At 40.7% G+C, this 27401-nt stretch overlaps 1 protein-coding gene across 1 annotated transcript in view; it reads right to left on the reverse strand.

Annotated features, from left to right (window-relative positions):
• Positions 1-27401, reverse strand: part of HCRTR2 (hypocretin receptor 2) — an 818959-nt gene that overhangs the window by 96122 nt on the left and 695436 nt on the right. The window contains exon 5 of the mRNA XM_069236773.1: positions 4627-4856. Coding sequence (XP_069092874.1) covers positions 4627-4856 — 230 coding nt within the window. The remainder of the gene's footprint in view (positions 1-4626; positions 4857-27401) is intronic.

Raw genomic sequence — 27401 nt, forward strand, 5'->3', positions numbered from 1 at the left:
AAGGGAGATTCCTTCTTTCTTCTGATGCAGGCTGAAGACAGACTGACCTCAGAGAATGCACAACCCGGGGAAATGTTGCAGTTGCTGGAAAGAGCTGGAGATACATTGTTGCAGAAGGCATCTTGCTTCTTTGTTGCAGCTTGTAGGGTCCTGAAGAGTCCAGATACAGTTTTTTTGGTCAGAAGTCAAAGTGGAGGATGCAGAGGATTCCTGATAGAGTCTTGCATTCCGATCCGAGGAACCACCCAAAGCGAGTCCCTAAATAGCCCTGAAAGGGGGATTGGTCACCTAGCTGGGTGACCGCCTATCAGGAGGGGGCTCTGATGTCACCACTGCCTACTCAGATGCTCCCAGAGTTCCCTGCCAACCTTGAATCCAAGATGGCAAAACCCAGGGACCCTCTGGAGGAGCTTGCTTTTAGCACCACCCCTGCAATGGTGATGGACAGGGGAGTGGTCACCCCCCTTTCCTTTGTCCAGTTTCATGCCAGAGCAGGGACTGGGGGTCCTGAACCAGTGTAGACTGGTTTATGCAAGGAGGGCACCAAATGTGCCCTTCAAAGTATTTCCAGTGACTTGGGAAGGCCAGCCCTCCCAAGCTTGTAACACCTATTTCCAAAGGGAGAGGGTGCAACACCCATCTCCCAAAGGAAATCCTCTGTTCTGCCTTCCTGGGCTCAAGCTTTTCAAGCAACAGGAGGGCAAACACCTGTCTGGGAGGTGGCAGCAGCTTGGGCTGCCTGGAAACCATCAGAAGGCTGTAATGACAGTACTGGGGGTCCTCTAAGGATCCCCCAGAGTGCATGGAATCATACAACCAATGCTTTCAAAAGCCTTGGGGTATGATTCCAACATGTATGATACCAAACATGCCTATGTTTGGAGTTACTATTATGTAGCTGGACATAGGTAGTGACCCATGTCCAGTACATGTGTAAAATGGTTTCCCCGAACTCTCAAAGTCCTGGAAAATGGGCCTTGAGTTTGTGGGGGCACCTCTGCTAGTGCAAGGGTGCCATTACACACAGGTACTTTACACCCTGCCCTCAGAGCTAGAAGACCTGCCATAGGGGTGACTTATAAGCATCCTGGTATAGTGCAAAATGGCAGTGAAAGAGTGCTTGCACCTTTTCACACAGGCTGCAATGGCAGTCCTGCTGAAGCCTTTGCTTGGGCTCCCTATGGGTGGCAAAATATATGCTGCAGCCCATAAGGATTGCCTGTAACCCCAATTTCCTGCATTCCTAGGTACCCTATACTAGGGATTATAATGGGAAACCAGTGTGCCAAATTTAGGTGAAATACAGTGATAACAGTTACTAACAACCAAATGTAGGGGAGAGAGCATAACTACTGGGGTCCTGGTTAGCAGGATCCCAGTAGACACAGTCAAACACACTGACAAACATGTCAAAAGTGGGGGTAACCATGCTAGAAGGAGGCTACTTTTCTACAAGCATGCATGCTGCCATGCCTGCAGAGCACTCTTTGGTTCACATGGCTTTGCCCAGTCTGGAGTCTGCTCCCACACACTACGCTGATGCATAGACTGACTCACTGGTTCTCTTCCTCTCCATTCAGGGTGAAGAGCCCTTCTCAGCCCCCCTCCCTTTCTCAGTACTGGGTTGGGCTGGGAGGGTCTGACGCACTTTTCTGAAACCACCGTACCTTGTGACAAGAGGGAAAGGTTGAGGTGGTTCTGCTATGAGTAACATGAAGCTTTATGCAGGACTTCAGACTATGGTGAAGGTACTGCTGCCATAACTCTACCCCTTACACTGCTACGAGAATGAAGGTATGTTGGAAAGAAAGTCTCACTCTGCACAGTGGACCACAAACATAAAGCTAGCTACTGCACACTCATTAGGGGCAAGAGCCACGCACTGATCACTGTTCTGAACAGCTGAGCTGTATTTTAGTCAGACTATGAAAGAAATAAATAATCTATAATCAATATTAAGGAGGGTGAAGCCCAAGAATAATAATGGATAAAAGGCCATCATCACTGCATTTGAAGTCAATCTCAGAAGATCACAAATAGCAACCTGCCAAATGAATATTCATCACGCCTTATCTTTGAACCCTCCTGTGAATGGGAAATTTGCAGTACGACCTCTTCGTACATAGGTTCCAACTCAAATAAAATAAGTTTGCAGACTAGTTGGTGTACAATGTGCAACATTGCATGTACACAGGCAGTAGTAGTTCAGCCTCTAAGGAGAATATTTTTGATGCCCCTAGCACCTCCTTGTGCTACATTTGCATCATTTTTTTTATTCAAATGTGGTATTAAGGTGGCTTTTCAAACATGCCATATTTACAAAGTGGTGCAATGCAAGCATTGTGCCATTTTGTAAATCCTTGCACCACATGATGCCTGTGCCAGGCATACTGTAATGTGTACAAGGTGGGTGTTGTGACGTAGGAGGGCACAGTGAAATGTACTAGATTTCACTGTGCCATTTTTAGCATCATTATTAATGCCTGCCTAAGTCAGGTGTGAAGATGATGCTCCTATTGAAAACAATGGGCCTCCCTGTGCTTTGCTGCATTAGCACCATCATTTATTGCACTAACCCAGCAGAGTGCCACATTAGTGCCATAAATTATGATTCTAATGTGGATACGACAGCCATGGTGCATCCTATTGTAAATCTGGTGCACACGTGGTGTCACTAGGGGCTCGCAATAGGGAACTAGAAATGTGGCACATCATGAATGATGCACCACTTTTCCATAAATATGCCCCCAAATATATAAGGAAATCACCCAATTGACTAATTACCAGATTGCCTAAATTCTCCTTAAAAAAGTAATGTGGCCTATATTACAATAGCATTGGAGAGGTATTTTTTATTCATGTGAATATGTATTAGCATGTGAAAGATATTATTTTTACTGTTTTAGGTTTTAATGGCGTAAGGATTTGGAGGTCTAATATAGAAAGAGTGTGCGGTGCATATTTGTGCCTGGCACGTTGTTCCCAGAGCAACAAGTGTGCTGTGTTAATAAATTTTTAGAGGCTACTATGTACTGTCCGCAGTGGAGAGTGTGCACCTCCAACCATTTCCAAATCTTAGCAAGATTCCATTGCCTGTTTGAATCTCCTTCCTGCAGGGCAGGCAGAGGGTCCGTGTGACCATTGTGGCCCTCCACAAGCACTTCTGCCACAGCATCCCTCACCAAATGGCAAATTTGTGATTATGAGTGAAGGTCTATCTAATGCTTGCAGAGCAACATTCCATCCTATAGATATCCTTTTTTTTGATGCTAGGCGGCAAGACAAATACATTCCATAAAGACTAAACTGAAAGCAATATATTCCATACAAATAAAAGCACAAACAAGGGAAATATAAATGAACCCAGAATGTCCATCAGTTTTCAGAGAGTCTTGCGAGCCTCGTATGTAATAAAATGAAGGACAATATGTTCTACCACTGAAATAAAGGAACAGCTTAGACACCTGAAGTTAAGCTAAATTTAATAATAGGAGCATAGTTAAATGTAACACTTTATCGCAATGTTTTGGTTTCAAGGGGATACCAAATCATGGATAAATAAATACTGTTATTTCTTTTTTGCAACATTATCAATAAATATGTTAAAACGAAAATCTACTATAAATTATGGCCATGGAAAAATATGTGTGTTTCATTTTAGGCAACAAGGTAGAAACGCATATTTGCCTAAAGCTTCTTTAATATATCGAATCAAATGACACATCCTAGTATTATGCTAATTGTAATCAGTAGCTCGATTCAATATGGCGAGTTTATTACCTCTAGTTTTCAACATCCTTTTCACCGATTTTGCCTGAATTGTCAGAGATTGATATTATATCTGCAGGTGAATCATGCGTGCACAGCCACCAAATAAGGCGATAGCATAACAGCTTGCACATCACGAAAATGACACAATTGTCGCTACAGGGCATTTGCAAATTAAATGAATTGTTAGCTGCCAGGATGCTTGGTATGCTATTATATATGCCAATTATTAATTCTTGCCAGGAAGGAGAACGCATTGATTGATTTATGCTAGCTCTAGTGATTTGAGCTTTTTCGAAATGCACTATTTTGTAAGATGTAATAGGATGCGGCGTTTGCTACAGACTTCGATTGGGAGTATTACAGCAATTACAGGTGGGCAATAATTTCCTGGAACCAACAATTTTAAGGTGTTATATTTTTTGACTGTACGCCAGTCATACAGAACTGTAGAAAAACTACACTGTAAATGAAAATTCAGTCGTCTATTTACACCTAACAAACAATAAATAACGTGGATGCCATATCAATAGTACAAAGTCGGTGGTGTTTATATGCTAAACGTGTAGTACAATAAAGATAAAGTAAATCCATCACAATTCCCCGACACTAGAATTCCTCTAGAATATAGTTTAGTCTCCTCCTTCTGATTCCTATATGTTAAGTTATACATAACAGCAATATGCTAGAGATAGGACATTGTATGTCTTTTTTTTTTTATAAACACGTCTAAATAATCAGTGGTCCCTTTTTCAGGCTGTTGACCAGTCTATTGCCAATTATCTTGCTTTTAAACAATAGTTCAGCAACTATGCAGCTTCCACAGTGATAAGTGATAGACGTCAAATACATCTTTACCTCTTGAGAACATTGAGGACACTAATTGGCAGATAACAGAGTGCAAAGACCAGCAGGACCACCATCAGCATGCGAGCAGTTTTCCTCCGGGCTCGGATCTGCTTGATTTCAGCTGCCACTGCGTTCATGCGTGTCTTTGAAGATTGTTGATGGCCTAGACCTCTAGGCTGTGCTGGGCACTGCAAAGGTTTCCAGTTCTTTTGAACTACAACAGAAGAGGTTCCTGGGATCTGAAACAACAAGAGAAGGACTGTGTTACATTTCTGACTAGTAAAATAAGGCCTATTCCTGCAGTTCAACCAAACAAATCAAGACTGAGTTCAATCGAAATATGGTGGAGCACTTCTTGACCACAGTTACTGTTATTGTAGGGGTGGTTATTAATATTCACGTTTGTTCACACTCGGCCCGATTCACAAATGTAAACTTAGACCAAATGTCTAAGGGCCTAAATATGAGTGACAGTCTTGCGACCACCAAACTTGCGGTGGTGGTCAGACCTGCGCACTCTTGGCAGTCGGACCGCCAGATTATGAACCTGGCGGTCAGAACACCAGGAGACCTCCACCTCCGCCATGATCCTGGATCCCAAAGGTTGGCGCCGGTCAAAGTCATGGTAAATCATGGCGGTGCTGAGTTCAGCACTGCCATGCTGATCATGACTTCCCTTTCCATCAGCCTTTTCATGGCAGGGTCCCTGCCATTAAAAGACTGGCTGACCATATTGTGGGCAGTGCAGGGTCACCCCTGTCCAGCACACGTGAATTGCACACTGTCTGCTACGGTGCATTCAGTGAGCATTCCAAGGGTATTGGGGACACCCTCTGTGCGATGGCATTGGCCTTGGCTCCCTGAGGAGCTGCACCAATGGCGCCACACTGTTTCCAGCAGGGTGACCGGTGGAAACCTCGTAATAGGGAGGTTTCAGGTGGAAACATTGAATTTAGGCTGGATAGGGGGGAGAGCTCTGCGGTGCTCTCCTCCCCACCGGTCTGGTGGGCTATAGGTGGGCCCGCCAAACTCATAATCAGGACCTAAGGTTAGACCAAAAGTCTAAGTTTAGACATAAAGTCTAAATTTACTAGTGGTAAAGGTAGACTTTTGGTCTAAGTTTAGACTTTTGGTCTATGTTTACACCAAAAGTTCAAAGTTGGACCAAAAGTCTTACTTAACTATTAGTACAGTTAGACTTCTGGTCTAAGTTTACCTTTGTGAATCAGGGCCAACGTTTCCTGGAGATTTACTGCAGGAAGGGCTTTTCACTAAAGACGCAGTATGTATTCAAAATTATCTAAGATATTAGAGTTTGTTAATTTAATTGTATGCCTAGCTGTAAAGTTGCCCTAAGTGGGAAGGGTATGCCCAGACGTGGGTCCCTTGCTCACTGTGCCACTGGAATCAAGCTAGCCTGGCTGATGAGGGGTGATTCCCTCAACTGGTCCCAGGATGCTTGTTTCCGGTCCAGGGAGGACCTGGCCTTGCAGTTCAGGCTGGACTGTTCCCATGAGGAACAGGGTCAAGACTGATTTGCATATGGCTGGGTCCAAACTGGGGTGGCATGGTAAGCAAAAGAACAATGGATTAAACCCAGATCTGTGACTGGGGGTGAGTGTTTGCATTGTCAGCACTCCGTCCATCATCTTTTTGTGTCGCTAAAGTTGCCCTAAGTGGGAAGGGTATGCCCAGACGTGGGTCCCTTGCTCACTGTGCCACTGGAATCAAGCTAGCCTGGCTGATGAGGGGTGAAACCCCAAAACTGGTCCCAGGATGCTTGTTTCCGGTCCAGGGAGGACCTGGCCTTGCAGTTCAGGCTGGACTGTTCCCATGAGGAACGGGGTCAAGACTGATTTGCATATGGCTGGGTCCAAACTGGGGTGGCATGGTGAGCAAAAGAACAATGGATTAAACCCAGATCTGTGACTGGGGGTGAGTGTTTGCATTGTCAGCACTCCGTCCATCATCTTTTTGTATCGCTAAAGTTGCCCTAAGTGGGAAGGGTATGCCCAGACGTGGGTCCCTTGCTCACTGTGCCACTGGAATCAAGCTAGCCTGGCTGATGAGGGGTGAAACCCCAAAACTGGTCCCAGGATGCTTGTTTCCGGTCCAGGGAGGACCTGGCCTTGCAGTTCAGGCTGGACTGTTCCCATGAGGAACTGGGTCAAGACTGATTTGCATATGGCTGGGTCCAAACTGGGCTGGCATGGTGAGCAAAAGAACGATGGATTAAACCCAGATCTGTGACTGGGGGTGAGTGTTTGCATTGTCAGCACTCCGTCCATCATCTTTTTGTGTCGCTAAAGTTGCCTAGCTGTAAAACCTATCTTTGGTATATGATACATCTCATACAAAAATCTGAAAGAAACATAATGTTACATTCTGAAGCCATTGAAAAGTTGGTGTCTTTCAACTCTTACATGTGCTAAATAATCTTAAAACCATGTAAGAAATCCTGGTGGTATCTGTATCTGAAAGGCTTTCAATTATACACATAATAATCGTCAAGTAGAGCAATTCTTGAAAGGCCATGTTTCTCTAAGTGCCAATACACATTCTTGACAGGCCATGTTTCTCTATGTGCCAATGCATTTTTAATTTCACAAATTACTAATATTTATGTGTAGGTGGCTCACAGACAATCTAATTTTTTTCCGGAAAGTACAGTGTGTGCTTTTTCTACTTTCTGCAGTTATTCTATGATATTTGTCAGGTAAAATTGATAAAATATGAAACATATTATTTTATTAAAAAAATTAGATCTGGTAAGCAAAATGTGTCTCTTATTTATTTATTTTATCATCAATAGCAGGAAAGTGGTTCCTCCTTGTCCACTGCTGCAGTGGCATCTCCTTCAATGGGTTTAATACACCACACATACCAGCTCATTTTATAACACAGAAAACATGAGTGCCTTTGAGAATAGCAACTGTGAGTGTGTAATATGAGTGCAGGACAGTACCTCCCATCAGTTAGGAGGAGCCTGCAACACGTCCCCGATAAACTCTTGCTTTCCATATCATCAACATCAGGAGAATGTTTGAATGAAGCTACTCGACAGGAATGTTATTCAGCTATCTCTCGTATGACATGTTCTATCTATCGGAAAACAACACACTGGCAGACAGAAGACTTTACACACCAGTAAGAAGAGTTGAAAATACGTGCAGTTATCGTCAGTAAGCTCACTTATTTTTTTCTTTCATGAAGAACGAAGCTAACGTTGTAGTAATGGCTAGATCCCAAATCAAGGTGTATTACTACAAAGTCACTCTTTGTCTGTATGAGACCCTATGTCTAATGACACAGAGTCAACATTCATTGAAATAACAACCAGAGGAAGCCACATTCAAGAAACATTAGGAGATGTTATCAGAGGCCCCTGAGAAAGAGAATACGTAGAAGGCATTTGGAAACTACAGTGGCACAGCCAGTAGGCCAGGTGGTTCCTGCTTTGAGAGAGGGTGCCCTGAGCCAGTAGGCCAGATGGTTCCTGCTTTGAGGGAGGGTGCCCTGAGCAGGATACCTCAGGTGTACCAGACACCTCTGGTAGTGATTGTCACTCTGAGCTGTGAGAAGGAGAGGCTGTAGAGGACTCAGCCCTGGCAGTCTCCTGCCTCAGACCGAGCCTCTGAGATGAATGAAGTGGAAGGTAGTGGTGTGTGTCTACAGGGTGACCTGTCAAATTTCACAGAAGGATCTTTCGGGTCCCTAGGTGATCTCAAGCCTGATGGCTTGGAGACAGGGGAGTTGTCTGGAATCTAGGTTTGTCAGACAAGGACCGCACTCTCAGTTAACCTAGTGTGGCTTGACACTCCCTGGATGGGTAACCTTATACTCATCGCTGGACTCTGGTGTCACAGAGAAAAAGATGGCAAGGGCAAAGTGCTTTCACTGTCAGGAATGTATCCCAGGAGACAAACTGAGTGTAATGTTCTTCCTACAAGGCATGTCAAGTTCCCTTTTTGGGCTTTTCTAAATACTAGGGGCCTCATTTACGAGACCCTTCGGCCACTTGATCATCACTTTTAGCGACGCTCTGGTGGCACAATACCTTGAGCAAAATTTACAAGGTGCCAGTAAGCCACGTTTTTGTGGCTTAATGCCGCCTTCAAATATATAACCCCTTCACAAGCACCACTTAGTGTGGAAGGGCCATTCAATGGGTGTTGCTGTGAGCGTTCCACTGTAACACCCATTGAATTTGGACGCTACCCCATATTTATAAGGAATCATAAACTTGAGGCAGCACCAAAAACTAATGCTACCCGATGGGTTGCGTTAGCATGGTGCATCGAGGAGAAATACTTTTATTTTTCCTCGGTTTTCCTATTTCTCCATGTGCTGAATCCTGCAGCACACATAGAAACAGCAAAACGCCATGAATGATTGTTTTCTGCAGGAAGGTGTCCCTTTTCAGCTAAAGAGAGCAATAATTAAGATTTATATGACAAAAATTACCCTCTCATTTTTTCATCTCTTTCAGTTTTAAAGCTTTGATTCCATAAAAATGGCTTACGGTGTGCTACAGTTTTTTCATAAATACAGAATACTATCACTCAAGTTGTTTCTGTGAAAAGCTGCAATAGCACAGTGGGTAATCAACTAACAAGCTGCTGCTGTTGGAAGTACATGTTTTACTCGGAACTGAAACTTAATTTTCAAATGGCTGAGGAGGATAGAGTAGAGCTATAGAAAATGTGCTCTCATTTTGACTTCTTGAGCACCTTCTATAACCTCTATGAGAAAATCATGAGAGAAAACTGTTTTCTCTCAAAGGTGATTCATACCACTGGGGTCAGGGTGCTCTCATCCTGATCCTTATAAGTTTTTTTCATTGTCCTTGAATCTTGTACTGCTTCCCCAACATAGTGTTTATGTTGTGACCAGACAATCAAGATTGACTAGTCCCTTTAAAAGTGACCGATCAGAGCATATGTGGACATCAACAGTGATGATATACCTATTTTCATTCCTTTATGACCAGCAAAGCACCCATTTAAATGGAAATTACTCAAAAACAGCTTAAACAGATTTGCAGCAAATCACAAAAAGCATGCTTTCGAAGTTATCCTCAATTTTTTTTTATTCTGTGAAATTCCATTCAGCCTTTTTTCAGTGCCTATGTCAGATGTTTCCTATAGGAATTAACATGGGAAATCAGCCATTTAGGAACCCCGATTTTCTTGCCCTTCACTTGATGGATTACCCTGAAACTATACAGGAAGGAGCTGAGGTGGCTCAACTTTTATTTTTTTAAGATTTATGCTGATTTGTCAAACGATGCCAAAGTGTTTAGTACATCCAAAAATGCTCCTCCTGTGCAGAGAGCCTGCCACTGTGTAATGTGTGTATATATAATAATAGCGATTGTAATAAATTCTCTCAATTTTTTATGATTTGAAATTTGTGTGATTTTTTGTATGATACTATTGGGTTAAACTATCACAACCAGAATGCAATGGGATGGTAGTGATGAAATTACACTATTTAAGGAAAAAGGGAAAAGAGACTCATTAACTGTGAACAAGACTCAGTTGGAGTTGAAACACGTTGATGGTTGCTGTTTTCTAAAAATAACCTGCCTAAAAGTTTTTGGGGAGTGCGGTAAATAAATTTTGGGAAATACAATATTTCGTGGGTGGTCTCCTTTGTTACCAGCACTGGCAGCGGAGTGCGCCTTTGAGAAATAAGTCTGACCATTTGGTTAAACTATAATTGTTTAAAGGCGTCACCCGATATGCGAGTTACACAAGAATAATCAAGCTTAAGTAATTGTCAATAGTGGCGAAGGAGGAATGATTTAAAATAGATTGCAATATTTGGTGAAACAAGGAGTCAAAAGAAACTGCTCGTACACATCGGCAACTAAAAACGTTCCCTCATTGGTAACCAAGGAAGCAAACAATGCCCAAGATTGAACGCGACCAGTAGTGCTGAAGATTAAACGCAAGTTAATGACAGGATTTCACTACTCTGTTTTGAGGAAAGAAATGGTTTGTTTTCAAGATATATATCTTCAGTTGAAGTCGCGCTGCTGCAATAACAGAGACAATATGTGGAAAGTGCCTTTACACAAGTGATAGCAGAGAGCACTGCATGAAAGAAAGGATACGAAGATAGTCAATACAACATAACGTAAAGAAAGGTGCTCACGGTCCTACAAAGGAGTGAAACTCTGGCGGCAGTGGTGTGTTAAGTTCTCTGATAAGAAACGCATTGTATGTCTAGGACGTGTTCTAAGGAACATAAAGACGAAGTGACAGGCTTAAGATATGGCGACAGTGCGAGAAAAATTTATGACATAAACAATCAAGGAATGTCACATAAAAACAAACAGATGTTTGACATGGAACAAAGAGGCCCATTAAATGCCTGTGATAGAGTGCTGCAAGTCTAGGGTCGGAGGACACTATACAACGTGGGAGACTCTCAAGGTAAAAGAAACGCTTCGTATATTTTCACTGCAAGCATTATTTTAATTATAGTAAAGACTCCTCTTGCCAATACGACACCAAGAAGTGCAACAAATAAAAAAACATTGATGCAGACTTAACTAATAGGCCTAAATCCGGCAGATAAATAATAATATAAATATTAGCAACTTTGTGAGTTTTTGAAAGACATATTTTTTGTTGAGAGAATGGAAGCGAGAGCGGCAAAGCGGGCTCAGAAAGCAGAGAACATCTTTTCAAGTTTATAACACAATGATCCAATTATGAGAACGAATAATGAACAAAAAGATTTGAATGATATACAAGTCTTATTTTCACAACTAGAAAAACTTTATAGAAAGGAAATTACAAAACGCTGAGATATTATGACACTACAAATATGTAGAAATGGGGAGAGTACCAAGGGGACTTTGTATATTTCCATTACCTAATCATCCTGATGTCAAACCTGAACTACTACTTAAATGGGAAGAAAACAGCATGACTTATTCTCGTAACATGATGTTAATTTTGATAAAGTATACAAAAATAGATGTGGAGATAATAAAAAACTCAGTAAAGGAGACTGAGGATAACCTGACAGCTTTACAAAACATAGACATGATTGCCAAATTAAGACAAAAAATGGAAGAAAGATTGGATAAACATGAATTGGAGGTAGAGGCACGAAAACAGAGGACATTTCATAGAGATGAAAATGATTATAAAAATGGTTCAATCTTGACATTTGCTAAACGGTTTGAGGTTATTAAACAAAAATACACAACAGATTTGAAAATAACTATTCCTACCACAACAGAAATTGTAAATGAATCTGATATTGAACTGATTGAAAATGAAGACATTGGTGAATCAAGAATAAAAACAACATTACTAGAAGAGATGCAAATTATATATCAAGACCAACAATCATCAAAAGGCAGGATCCGAGGACGCAGTGAGGGCAGAGGCCACCCAAGAGCAAAATTCGCACAGTGAAACACAGAAAAATCAGAAGAGGGAGAGGAAAGAAGAAATTATCCTCTACGCAACAGACAGAAGAAATAAATGCAAGTGATAACACTGAAGAAAACCTTGTGGTAAATTTATCAGATTATGAACTTTCAAAAGAGGAAAACAAAGTGCTAAATAAAGGGCTATCATTCTGTCCAGAGCATCATTTTGACAGAGTTGAAACAAAAATTGACACATACAAATTTATAAGGAAAATTAAACGAGCTAAACACTTTGCTAAACATCCTATTGAAGGTAAGGAGTCAATAAGGTCACATTCAGACACTGAACTTTTGACCGAACAATTACAAGATGTGAAAGTATGTCATGACTTAATGCACAATTTAGAGGAAGAGGAAGTTACTACAATGGAAATTATGAATCAGTTGGGTATTTCAATTAATGATCATACATATAGTCACTTCAATCCTAAATCAAAATTCTGTCCCATTCACAATCCAGGCAATAAAGTGGCCCTGTTCCATGATGCTGTAATAGCAGAGTTGGAAACAGTGCAACTTCAGAAACAATCTCAAGGAGGTGAGAACATGACTCAATTGGAAAGAAGGGCTCTAGATCAATTAATGAGCAATGAAAAAATCATTATAAAACCAGCTGATAAAGGGGGAAATGTAGTCATTTTAAATTCAAGGGATTATGTTAAACAAGCAATGCGACAATTAAATGACATACAGAATTATCAGAAATTAGATACAAATCCCACACAAGAAATATTGAGTCAAGTCAACATTCAGTTGAGGCATTGGCATCAGGAACTTTTGATCAACAAAGAAGAATTGAAATTCCTAAATCAAGATTTTCCGATTCAACCAACTATATATTTCCTGCCTAAAATTCACAAAACACTTAAGAATCTACCTGGAAGACCGATTATAGCTGCTTGTGGATCAGTATTTGATCATATTTCCAAATATGTAGATTACTATCTTGCTCCAATGGTAACTACATTGAGTTCATATATAAAGGACACGAGATTTTCTAAAAGCAATTGCAGACATATAATGGCAACCTAATTTTTTCTTAGTGACCATAGATGTGGTTTCACTTCATACATTGATTCGTCATGAAATAGGTCTTCATGCCTTGGAACATTTTCTAAAACAGAGGAATTTAAAGGAATCAAGACACTCAATGATGCTGATAGAGATGGTTAAAATGTGTCTCCAAAATAATGTATTTTTGTTTGATCGTCAAGTGTACAAGCAAAGACAAGGTACAGCCATGGGAATTTCATTGTCTCCTAGTTATGCAAATCTTACTATGGGATCGTGGGAATGAGAAGTAGCATGGCAAGATCAATATCAGGAACATCTGGATAAGATTGTCCTGTGGCTACGTTACATTCACAACCTTTTCATAATATGGAATGTATCCAAGGAAGACTTTGCATTATATTTCCAATTACTACATCAAAACATCTATGGTCTTCAGTTTACTTTTGACATTGGTCCAACACAGATTCATTTCCTAGATTTCAAGGTGTATGTGGACAATAAGCAGTTGCATACAACTATGTATAGGAATGAAACATCTACAAACAGTTTATTACACGGACAAGTTTCCATCCCAAGCCATTATTAAGGAGTTATCCCTTTGGTGAATTTTTAAGAACTAGAAGAAACTGTTCAAATGATGTAGAAATTGAAATACAATTTAGAGATGTCAAACAAAGATTCCTTAGGAGAGGATATCCAAAGGTAAATGTAGAACTAGGAGCAGCAAAAGCCAAAAAAAGAACCCGTCAGCAAACCTTGCTTGACAATAAAGTTAAGATCTCTGAGAAACAAGAAGGAAATGATGGACCGCGTCTTATACTAACATATAGTAAAGAGAGCAAAATGATTGAGAACATCTTCAGAAGATATTGGAAGATCCTAAGGAGTTATCAGGATCTAAAACAAATAGTAGGAACAAGACCACAAGTAACATATAGGAGATTGAGATCTTTAAAGTACATGTTGGTTACAAGCCATTATTTGGAACATCCTAGAACCAACTGGTTAAATATAAGTAAACAGGGTTTCATAAATGTAATAAGTGCAAGGCATGCCAAATTGCGAAAAACACAAAGTTCTTTACAGATTATAAAGGAAGAGAAGTACAGGTTGTGCAGACATTGACATGCAATAGTTAATTTGTGGTGTATTTGATCCAATGTGAATGTGGATTACAATATGTGGGAAGCACGATATGCCCACTGAAGAAGAGAATATTGGAACATATTAGAGCAATTCAACATCAGGATCGAAGCTGTGCAGTTGCTAGACATCATAACAAATGTCACACCACAGATTGGAGAAGTATATTGTTTTTTTAGTTTGCCGCAGGTAAATATCAATGAACGTGGAGGAAACAGAACATTATTGATGAGACAACTTGAAAGTAAATACATTATTCAACTCCATACAAGGATCCCGTATGGGCTGAATGTGGGCGAAGAACTCTTTGTACATCTACAAGGGGCAGATAACATCAAAATTGATACTGGAAGTGGTTAGTGGAACATTGAATCAAATGACTATCTGAATAGCATTGTTATCCATTGATAAATGTGAGTCTCACATTGGTTTGTAAAATGACTACCAAAGAATATTGTTAATGGTTGAATAAGGAGGATAAAGATAACATAACATTCAATTTGATCTGTGGGAATAGATATGAACTATAAAAAATATTAAATACTATTATCAAAATTAAACTTTGATCTAGGAATGCAGTTTTATAAGCAAATGGTTGTGGATTCTATCTAATTGAGCAGTTAGTTTTATTATCGAGAAAACAACGTAACCCATCTGCAATTAAATGCACCATTAGATTTCTGGAGCACAAGGGCACTTAGCCGACAATGATATAATAAGTACTGAAACATGCAATAAGCAGTATGGAACTATTTAAATGTGTTTAATTTTTTGAAATTGTAAAAGAAAGCACTGAGCTATAAGTAACCATTCAAAATATGAATCTATTCAGCATATAAGTAATAGCTTTATGAATGGAACATGCTAATCCTATCCTCCTTAAAACTAAGAATATTCGTATAAAACAGTTTACATAATGGAAACTGAGTTCTTGAAAAATGGTAATGAACATGCTAAAATACAGAGATTAAGCATTTGGTGGGAATCTTAGCTTTGAAAAAGGTAATTAGTATTATTTCAGCATTTTATAGCAATTGTTGTAAATTCTCTCAATTTTGTATAATTTGAAATGTGTGTGTTTTTTTGTATGATACTATTGGGTTAAACTGAATGCAGTGGGATGGTAGTGATGAAATTACACTATTTAAGGAAAATGAGAAAAGAGACTCATTTACCGTGAACAAGACTCAGGAGGATTTGAAATGCATTGGTGGTTGCTGTGTTCTAAATAAACCTGCCTAAAAGGATTTTTGGAGTGTGGTAAATTAATTTTGGGATATACAATACTTTCGAGTGTGGTCTCCTTTGTTACCAGCAACAACAGCTGAGTGAGCTGAGTGAGCGTTTGAGAAAATAAGTCTGACCATTTGGTTAAAATATATATATATATATATATATATATATATATATATATATATATATATCTATATATATATGTATATATATATATATATATATATATATATATATATATATATGTACATATATATATAGATATAGATATATAGAGAGAGATATAGTCACTGAAAAAAACAAAGCTTATAGGGACATTATAGTTAGGAAATCGAATTTGAAAAAAACATAGAAATTCCCTGAAAAAAACAAAGGTTACAGAGATGTTATAGAAAGGCTCAGATTTTATTCATACACATTTATAACTTATGCCCCCACAATGCACTGCTTATGATCTCACATATTACATCAATCATAACATGGTCAGGGACATCACTGATTACATCTCAAATGACATCACTGATAACATCATCTAGAAGACCACTCACACCCCCATACAATCCCTGATACACTCTCTCATACACCAGAATGACCACTGACTTACCCATTCTTAGACCGACAAGTACTTATACACCCGCTCCCTGTAACCTTTGTTTTTTTCAGTGAATTTCTGTGCTTTTTTTAATTGTATTTCCTAACTGTAACCTCTAAACTTTGAGAGTGGGTGTGTGAGCAGCTGTATAGGTTGGTGAGTCCCTGTATGTGTGGCTGTATGGGTCTGTGAGTGGGTGTGTGAGTGGTGCTATGAGTTTGTGCGTGAGTGCCAGTGTGTGTCTGTGAGTGGGTTTGTGAGTGAGTGGTGCTATGGGTCTGTGAGTGGGTGTGAGATGCCTCTATGGGTCTGTGAGTGGGTGCAAAAGTGCTTTGTGAGTCTGTGAGTGGATGTGTGAGTGCCTGTGTGTGTCTGTGAGTGGGTCTGTGAGTGTCGCTATGAGTGTGTGAGTGCCTGTGTGTGTCTGTGAGTGGGTGTGTGAGTGGTGCTATGTGTCCGGTAGTTGGTGTGTGAGTACTGGTGTAGGTCAGTGAGTGGGTGTGTGAGTGCCTGTGCAGGTCTGTGGATGGGTGTGTGAGCACTTATGTGCTTTTATGTTTGGCTTTAGAAATGTGTGAGTCTGAATTGGGTCTGCTGGCATGTATGTAGTGTGTGTACATGGGAGGCTGCTGTTCTCTGTGTGCATTGATGCCTTTAGACTTGGTGGTCTGTGTGACCTGTGGCTGTAGGTATGTCTGAGTGGGAGCCAGTATGTCTGGAGGGTTGTGTGTATCAGTGTCTGTGTATACAGGGATGCGCGTGTGGTTAGACATACCTATGTATTTTTTCCTTCTGCTTATGCATGTGTGATCCATGTCAATGTCTTATACATAACAAAGCTTCCGGTTTAAGAGGAAGACTCATGAATATTGAAGGAGAAAATGTTATTTTACTCTCCTGTCATTTAAAAAATCATCCACTATAATGCAAGTTAGTAGATCAGTTAATTACTCTTGATTTTAAATCCCTCAATCTCTCCTTAGGTTTTCATAAATGCTAGCATGCATTAATGCATAAATGTTGTGCATTTCTGTATGCTTGCACCATACAAAAGCCAGTGTTGTTGGCCTAATTAGTGTTGTATTAACATTGCTATTAAAAATAGAATAAGTAAATACATGGAGTGGAAAAGTAAGTAAGTGGGGTTGGATGTTTCAAATTTTTTAACTTTATCTTGAGTAAAGGGTGTTATTGTTTCAAACTCTCCTCCTGCATTAATCATTGCTCTTTCATTTGCATCCTGGAGATCTCATTGGAATTTTGCCTCTGAGGTTCTTCAATTTTAAACAAAAAGTGCAAAAAATAAAAAAAAAGAAGAAAAAATGGAAACGTTCCTCAGGGGGATCAAACCCGGAACTGGGGCATTATCAACAGCACATTCTAACAAATTGAGCTAGTCAGTCACTAGAACTACACTGCGCAGCAAACCAATATGTATGGATTATTTGGTTGCAAAAGCTTATTCACGACTCGCAGTAGCAAGGGCTTTCATTCCATGACACAGAACGGTCTGCTGAATGAAAATAAGCCTTCGGAAAAATAACAGGGTGGTTCGGACTATAACATCCATCGCTCACACTTGGCTGTCCAGCGCTCTGTCAGTAGAATTGCTTTGGTTTCTGTTTTGTGTAGATCATCTTTGACAGTGTAATGTATGTGTACATGGAGAAGTAGCAGCAACGGATCAGATCACCGGTAATTCTATGTCAGGACCGGAGGCTCCGATTATGCTATCTCTTTCTTTACTGATCCAAAATAGCAGCCAATCAAAAACAAGTAAAACAAAAAACTATACATCCCATGATGCCTCATATAATATCACATGGTCCAATCACTAAACATGACCTTTGTCCATAGGACTCTTGACCCTCGACGTCACTTCCTCTTTCTTCGCTGCTGCGCAGCAGATAAGTAATCTCAAATTTATCTCTGTCATTTACATGTGTTTAAATGCTTTTTTATCGAAGTGTTTCGTTGTTTCAAGTGTCGCGATTCAGCGCGCTTATACTGTTTATTTAAACGCACCCTTCTCCGCGTGTGTGTGAGATCGGCTTTGCCGATTTATTGCCCATATTTTGGTGGAGCGGAGCTGCATGCTTCACGCAGTCTCTCTTTCCTTTTTTGCTGTTGCGCGCGCACGTGCCTCAGAACAAGCCGATTCTTTCTGTGCTTTGAATCGATCGCCTCGTCCAGGCTTAGCGCGTGTGTTCCCTGCAGTCCTTCTGACATACAATACTGCTCCCTGACGCCCCGCTTGTGGTAAACTTAGCGAGGGTTGTAAAATTGTGATTAGGCTTCTGCCGAGAGTGTTTTCAGGCAGCTCCCTCCACACTTTATTAGGGCACTTTCCTCTATTGCCTGATTTGGGGTTTTTACACTCCCCCACCATTGTCTGAAGATATTTAAAGACATTTTAAACTGGTTGTTCAAAAGGTTACTGTGGTATTCTGTTTGTTGGGGAAACATTTATGTATGCAAATTGTAATTCAAGGTTCAGGTAATTATATCTTGCCCCTTTACGCTTCGTTTATTTATGTTATGTGAAATGGTATCTTCCTGCTCTCCCTGCTCTTAGAATGGTACTGCCTGGAATGTGGGGATTGGAGGCAGTTAAAGAAGGAGCTGAGCAGGAGCGGCTGGGGTCTTTCATTATTCAGGACTTGAACAAATAAACAAGTGTTCTACTTTTTGAATTGGTATTTTTCTTATGGATTTACTTCATTTTGGCGACGAGTGACTTTTTGACCCCAGGACCTGCTCTCATCTGAGCTTTTAAACCAGAGCTATTCATGCTGTTCGACATTGCTGGTTTCCTAGGCAACGGCTGAAGCTGAAGGGATTTCCTCTCCTAAGGCCGTTAGAACTGAAGGATCTGTGTTTACTTTAGGCCGTCTGCCCTTCGCCTATTAATTGACAGAGGAGGAGAAGGAATTCGGATGAGTTTCATTTCATGTTGGCCACCTGCCAATATTTACTTTGAAGCTTAACACATTGTGCTATCCCTGCTTCAAACAGAATTAGCTCATCGGAGCTCGGTATTGATTTTGGCTGCCTGCCAACAAAAGAGTGTTCAGCTGAAACTATGGATGAAAGGATTTAACGTGTGATGCCAAAACATCGGAGCTCAGTATTGATTTTGGCTGCCTACCAACAAAAGAGTGTTCAGCTGAAACTATCGAAGAAAGGATTTAACCTTGTGATGTTGTTTTGGCTCCCAGCCAATGTTTACATTTCACAATTATTAGAGCTGCTGTGCTTCTAAGAAGATTGTCGGAGCTTGGTATTTACTTTGGATGCCTGCCAACATGAGTCTTGAAGTGTTCAGCTGAACTTGATAATTACCTTGTTTCATTGTGTTTAAGAAAAGTTGGGTATTTATCTTGGCTTTGGGCCAATGCTTCTATCTCAGCATTAAGGTTCTGTTGCTAGGCAACGCACAAGCTTTAGCAACCTCACTAGCAAGTGCTGTAAGACTATTGTTTTTTTTTCCTCTTTGTTTTCAACTATGTATTCTTTTGATATGCTCTGCTTTGTTACACATGATTATTAACATTTAAGGCAGTTTTACATTTCAAAGGGTTGCATTTAAGTAAGAGTATATCTGAGAGAATGCAGAATATAACACCGCCCCCCTTTTTCTTGTCTTTACCTGGTGATCCACCTATACCATGGAGTAAATGGAAAAAGGTTTTTCTTACATACATTCGAGTTTGTGGCAGCAATTTATCTGCAGAACGGAAAACTTCAATTCTCCAACATTGTCTGGGTGCAGAAGGTCAGGAGATTTTGGAGAATTTACCGGTAATTGATTCACCAGATGGAGCGGAAGGCGACACAAATTTGAATGAGTTTGAATTAACTTTGCTCAGGTTGGATAGACATTATCTCCCTAAAGTGTCCATTATTTTACAAAGGTACTACTTTGGTAAATGTAAGCAAAGTGAAACTGAGACAGTGGAGGATTTTGTGACTGCTTTGCGTAAATTGGCTGCCCAATGTAAATTTGGTGACACTTTGGAGGAGCGCATTAGGGACCAATTTATACTGGAATGTAAGAGCGACAAGATTAGAGAAGCCTTGTGGTCCAAAGGTGATCCAAATTTGGATGAAGTTATAATGGTGGCAAAACAAATTGAACATTCTGAACTTTGCATGGAAAACTTAAGAAAATCTAAAAATGCCTTGAGGGATATCCAGTTAGTTGAAACCAAGGTGGCAACAAAGAAACCGACTGGATCACTCAAATCTAAACTGTTATGCTATAGGTGTAATTCTTCATCACACTTAGCCAATAGCAAGGATTGTCCAGCAATTAACATGTTATGTAAAAAATGTGGTAAAAGAGGGCATTTTGCTAGATGTTGCAAGTCAAGTGAGAAGAAAATGGTGAAAGTGAATGAAATTGAGTATGCTTGCAGTGATGAAGAGGAAGAGAAGTCGTTTGTGTTACAGGTTGTTAATGATGTAAATTGTATTGCCAGGGTAAATTGTGATTATCCCATTGATGAGGTTGATGTAAATGGGATCAAGGTTTCCATGATGATGGATTCAGGCGCAAAGTTAACCCTGATTTCGGAGTCAGATTATTTGAAATACTTTATCAACAATGTGACTCTTCTCCCTCCGGATGTTATGCCGTTTAGTTATGGTGGGAAACCTATTGAGTTAAGAGGGTACTTTGAGGCTAAGATCACGTTCAAGGGAAACGTAATTGAAGGAAAAATATATATTCCTGTTGTGGGTGACACGATTTTGGGATGGCCTCATCAAAAATTACTTAAAATTATATTGAATCCTAATGCTAACCCTCAAGTTCAAGTGCAGAAGGTATGTATGGAGGGTGAAGATCTCATGAATGAATTTCCTGAGGTATTTTCCAACAAAATTGGGTGTGTTAAGGGCTACAAGCATCGCATTGTACTTAAGAAAGGAGCAATACCTGTAATGTGCAAAGTTAGAAGTATACCCTTTAGTGTAAGAGACAATGTGAGAAAGGAACTTCAGAGATTAGAATCAGAAAGTATCATTGAAAAAGTTGAGGCTGCGGAATGGATTGCACCCATTGTGGTTGCCTCTAAGGCCAATGGAGACATAAGATTGTGTGTGGACTTGCGCAATTTAAATAAGGCAGTAGTTGAAGACAGGTTTCCCTTACCCAACATAACTGAAATGATAAGTTCGTTAGGTAATGCTAGATTTTTCACTACTTTGGATCTCAGCTCGGCTTATCACCAGGTTCAGCTTTGTGAAGAATCTAAAGTGTTGACTTCCTTTATCACTCCTTTTGGTGTTTATAAATTCAACCGGATGCCGTTTGGTCTATGTTCTGCGGCTTCGGTCTTCCAAAGACTCATGAATGAGCTTCTTGGTGAGTTGCCTTTCGTGAAATTTTTTCAAGATGATGTTCTCATATTCTCCAGTACTCTTGAACAACACAGAACATCTGTGAGGAGTGTGCTCAACATTTTCCGGAACAAAGGTATAACTCTTAAAGGGGATAAGTGTAAGTTTTAAAAAAATGAAATCTCTTACCTTGGACACATGATTACTGCAGAAGGTGTAAAGCCGAAAGATGATCTAGTGAAATCTATTATCAAGCTTACTGTACCTGAAAGTAAGTCTGATGTGCAGACGTTCTTGGGAATGGTGGAATATTATTCTAGGTTCATTCCTGATCTAGCTAAAAGAACTTGTGCTATCAGAAATTTACTTAAAAGTCGATCTGTATTCATGTGGGACTCAGAATGTCAAAGGGAATTTGATGACTTGAAAGAGAGCTTGTCATCGGCGCAATCCTTAAATAGTTTCCAACCTGGCCTTCCGTGCTCTATCACTACGGATGCATCTGAGAAAGGGTTAGGTTGTGTTTTGAAACAACTTAGTGGTGATGAGAACAAAACCATTGCTTTTGCGTCAAGGAGTTTACGTGGAGCGGAGTATAAATATTCTACCATTGAAAAAGAGGCTTTGGCAATTTTTTGGGCTATAAAGAAATTCAAACAATTTCTGTGGGGAACTAAATTTGTGGTGTGCACTGATCACAAACCACTACGTGAGATTTTTGAGAAGAAGGGTTTGGATAATGTTTCAGGTCGTATTTGTAAATGGATTGTGGGCCTACAGGATTATTTTTTCGATGTAAAGTATGTGCCAGGTTGTGAGAATAAAGCTGCAGACTGTTTATCCAGACTCAGAAATAAAGGAGTGGGAGAAGATGACCCTGAAAGTTCCTGGTGGGTAGATGAGGAGGTGAAAGTATGTGCTGTAACGGATGGATGTGTTACTGAGGAAGAATGGAAACAAGGAGTGGATGATGATGTTGAACTTTCCCGTGTGAGAGATTTACTTTCTGTTGGTAAGGTTTTAGATAAAAGTGAGAGTATAGGTGATGGTTTTGGTAAGATTTGGCATGAATTGTCCATTCAAAATGGAATTGTGTTAAGAGGGGAAAGGTTGATCCCGGCGTGCAATTTGCGTGAACGTATTATGGATCTTGCTCACAGTGGTCATCATGGGATCTGCAAAACTAAAGAAAGACTTAGGGGAGTGTATTGGTGGCCAGGGATGGATTTATCTATCGAGAGAAGGGTGCGTGATTGTGTGGAGTGTAATATTGCAGATAAATCATTGAAAGTCAGAACCCAACCCATGATACTCAAAAAAATTCCCAGTGAGGTGTGGGATTCTGTATCTATTGACATTTTGGGGCCTTTGAATTATAAATCTCATTCGAAGTATGTGGTGGTCCTCATGGATGAGTTATCTAGATGGCCGGAAGTCAAGATTGTCTCTGAGGTGTCTTCTTTGACTGTTTTAGAATTCCTCACTGAAGTATTTAGTAGAGAGGGTAATCCTAAGTCTATTTTGACTGATAATGGAGTTCAATTCACATCCAAACTTATGTGTGAGTTCTTGAGGAAAAGAGGGATTTTACACAAAAAGAGTGCATTATATCATCCAGAAACCAATGGCATGGTAGAACGCTTCAACAGAACATTAAAAGAGACTATCCAGTTAGCTAATCATTTAAATTGTGATTGGGAGTATATGGTGAAGAAGAAGGTTGAGGAATATAGGTTCACCCCTCACACTAGCACTGGTCAATCTCCGTTCATCATGTTCAGGAAACGTATACCTCACACTGTGATAAATCCACCGTGGGTTAAAAATTATACCAAGGAACATCTCAATTATGAGGGCAGGAGAGTTTCAGCAAGGAGTAAGCATTTGTCCTGTCAGGAGAAAAGAAAACTTGTGTATGATGCGAGAAAATCTGTAAAGGAGATGCATTTTGGGGTAGGGGAGTTAGTTAAAGTCAAATTACCAGGGAGAACTGGTGGAGGGCAGTCTCACTTTAGTAGAGTCTTTAAAATTATTAAAGTCTATAAAGGAGCGGTTAAATTGGATGATGGACGTGTATGGAATCTCAATAGAATTGTCAAAATAAAATAATGTGTATATATTAATAGTTATTTAGGAATCTCAATAGGAATGTCAAAATAATATTATGTATATATGTTTATAGTTATTTGTTTGAAGGGGAAAGATGGTGTGGTATTCTGTTTGTTGGGGAAACATTTATGTATGCAAATTGTAATTCAAGGTTCAGGTAATTATATCTTGCCCCTTTACGCTTCGTTTATTTATGTTATGTGAAATGGTATCTTCCTGCTCTCCCTGCTCTTAGAATGGTACTGCCTGGAATGTGGGGATTGGAGGCAGTTAAAGAAGGAGCTGAGCAGGAGCGGCTGGGGTCTTTCATTATTCAGGACTTGAACAAATAAACAAGTGTTCTACTTTTTGAATTGGTATTTTTCTTATGGATTTACTTCAGTTACCTATTCTTACTTATATCATATATTAAATAATATTGTCTTTTAATATTTTTTGGACATGGCTCAGTGGGATGACCAAGAGGTTGAATATTATTCAGAAGATTTGGGCAATCAGCTGGAAGTTAATTTAGTGGAAGCCCTTGATACTAGAGTCCAGCAATCAATGAATGATGCCCTGGTGAGAGCCTTGGGTCCCTTTTCAGGGCAACTTTTTGATTACGCACGTTCTCAGGGTTGGGTGCAAGGACTACAACCTCAACCCGAAGGTGAAAAAGAAAAGGCTAAAGCAAAGAATCTAGAGGAGACTCGAGCGATTGTTAGCGAGATTCACACCGACGCCTTCGAAAAACTGCGCAAGAAGCGTAGTGGGGATCATAACTATGTTTCACGAAAGGAAGACTCTTTTTCAACGTCCTCCTCTACTAAGGATTCGTCTTCTGAGGCTTCAGAAGAATCAGATACTCCGACCTCCAGTAAGAGAGCTAAAAAGGGGTCCTGCCTTGTCAGGTTTTGGACTTTGATCCCACAGAAATCATGCATCCTAGAGCTTCCAACTGGGTTCCCCCTCCCTAGGTGGCCCAATATGTTCAATCTAACCTGAGAAAATGTTTTGATAAAGAAGTCTGTTCTCGTCTAATAGCTGAGTGCCCCAGACCAGATTTAGAGGGTAAGGTTTCTGACACTCCAGAGATAGACCCTACTATGGTTACGTTCATGAGGAAGTTTGCTAAGGACCCTAAAAAAGGTTTAGATAGATCATGGCGGAATTGTCAAGACAAACTTTTGGACCTTTCTGGCCCTCTGACTAAGATCCTCGAGATGGCATATCTGTCTAAAGAATCAGGAACTCCTGTAGACACTGACATCCTCATCGGTTGGGCACAAAGAGCAATTTGCCAGTTAGGAAACACTGATTGCGCTATTCCTTCCTAGCGCAGGAAATCTATTCTCATGCGCATTGACCCAAAGCTGTCAGATTTAGCAACTTCGGAAGCGGGTCTTTCTGCCGAAGGTCTTCTTTTCGGGTCCTCCTTTATTAAGGATTTGTCCAAGTTCTGTTCCACCTTTGCCTCCTTAGACAAAGCCCAAATGTCTCTCCAAAAAGTATTTAGACAGGGCCTTTTTGTCAGGGCCGGTCGTTACGGAGGACGCATGCCCGGCCGAGGAACATTCAATAGTCCCTAGAATTATTACCCCAGAGGCAGAGGTGGTTGGTATGGTGAACAAGACTCCACCTTCTACCCCACTCGTCCCAGAGGAGGTCGTCCTCGCTTCCGCAGAAGCTCTCGTAGAGGTCAACAAGGAGCCATTCAAGACACAAGTTTCACAGGTGAACATTATTCATTTTTCTCAAGTCACACTTGGGGGCAGAGTGGCATTGTTTTTGAGAAATTGGAAAAGGATCACAGGAGATCCATGAATTCTCCAAACGGTCATGGGTTTTCGCCTAGAGTTTATCAGCACCCCCAAGCAATTCAATCCACTGCTCCAGATGTGTTTTTCCCTAGCAAATCAAGATTTTATAGACAAAGAGGTTCAGGCTTTATTAGACAAAGGTGCAGTACAGTTTTCCTCCCCGCACCCTTACGGTTTTCTCAGCCCTATTTTTGTACTAGACAAAAAAGGGGGAGGACATTGTTTAGTCTTAAACCTAAAGGATTTCAATCATTGGATTCTGTACAGACATTTCAAAATGGAGGGCATTCACATGTTAAGAGATATTCTGTTAGAAGGGGATTGGATGGTTCGTCTGGACCTAAAGGATGCTTATCTGTCGATCCCAATTTTTCCTCCTCACAGGGGATTTCTTCAGTTTCAGTGGAGAGGCCAGTTCCTGTAATTCCTTGCTCTCCCGTTCGGTCTGTCATCAGCCCCTTGGTGCTTCACAAAGCTACTGAGGCCTGTGATGGAATGGCTAAGAGCCAAGGGAGTCCGATTGATCATATATCTGGACGATATTTTATTGATGGCTCAGTCGCCTCAAGTCCTCCTGTCTCAGTTGAACTGGACCATCAGTCTTCTGCAAGATTTAGGTTTCCTCATCAATATGCAGAAGTCATTGTTGAAACCGACTCAGGTGATAGATTTCCTGGGTTTTCGAATAGACTCAGTCCTATGTCAACTCCTTCTTCCCTCGCAAAAAATCTGCAACATCAAGAGAGAATTGAGATTGGTTCTGACCAGGCCGACTGTCTCTTTAAGGAATATAGCCAGGGTAGTAGGTTTGTTAGCCTCGTCCATTCAAGTGATTTTCCCGGCTCCCTTACATTACTGTGCTCTACAGAGACTCAAAATCAGACATCTCCAACAGGGTCTGAGTTACTCGGAACAGATTCCGTTGACTGCCGAGGTAAGATCGGAGATTCAATGGTGGCTTCATCATATGGAAGCCTGGAACGGCAGAGCGATCTTTGGGTCTCACCCAGAGGTGGTGATAGAATCCGATGCCAGCCGCTGGGGGTGGGGAGCCATCTGCAACTCTCTAGTGACTGGAAGCAGATGGTCAGACTGAGAGCAAACTTTGCATATCAATTGCCTGGAACTTCTGGCGGGTTCCTTTGCGATAAAGAGCCTATCCCCTCAGAAGACAGACTGTTGCATACTGTTACGGATGGACAATGTCTCAGCAGTGGGGTATGTCAACAAATTGGGGGGCACGAAATCCAGAATTCTAGCAGAGATAGCCAAGGATTTCTGGCATTAGTGTCTGACACAGCGCCTGGTGGTGATAGCAGAATATCTCCCAGGGGACCAGAACTTTATAGCAGACTGGAATTCCAGATATCTTACAGATTCCAGTGACTGGAAACTGGACCCAATGATTTTTTCCCAGATAATCAAGGAATGGGGCAGTTGCGATGTGGATCTGTTTGCCTCTCGGCTAAACTTTCAGATACCAAAATTTTACAGTTGACGCCCAGACCCTTGTGCATTGAAGACGGTTGCTTTTCTCCAAGATTGGTCTCAGTTTCGGGGTTATGCCTTTCCACCATTTCTGATGATTGCCAGGTGTTATCTCAGGTTCGGAGACAGAAGACAGAGATCGTTCTGGAGACTCCCTTTTGGAGAGCACAACCTTGGTTCCTCATAGCTCTTCATTTAGCTAGTGCCTCTCCTCTTCTCATTCCTCCTCGTCGGAATCTTCTCTTGAGTCCGGAGGGCCTTCAAAATCCAATGATCTCGTCAGGGAAGTTGAATCTGTTAGCCTGGTTGATTTCAGGTCAAGATGGAGTACCCCAGACATTTCACAACAAGCTGCGGACTACATTAAACAGGCCTGGGCCAGTAGTACACATAAAAGATATGCCTCAGCTTGGCGCAGATGGAATAGTTGGTGCCAATCCAGTGGAAGCACATATTGAGTTGATTGTTAATTTCCTAGCAGAACTAGCAAGTTCAGGTTTAGCATACCGGACAGTCAACAATTTTAAATCAGCCATTTCGGCAGGACATTCCCATTTGGATGGTAAACCCGTTGGGGAGCATCGTCTAATCTGTAAACTTCTGAGAGGTA

Source organism: Pleurodeles waltl, chromosome 5 (genome assembly GCF_031143425.1).
Source record: "Pleurodeles waltl isolate 20211129_DDA chromosome 5, aPleWal1.hap1.20221129, whole genome shotgun sequence".
Lineage (NCBI taxonomy): Eukaryota > Metazoa > Chordata > Amphibia > Caudata > Salamandridae > Pleurodeles > Pleurodeles waltl.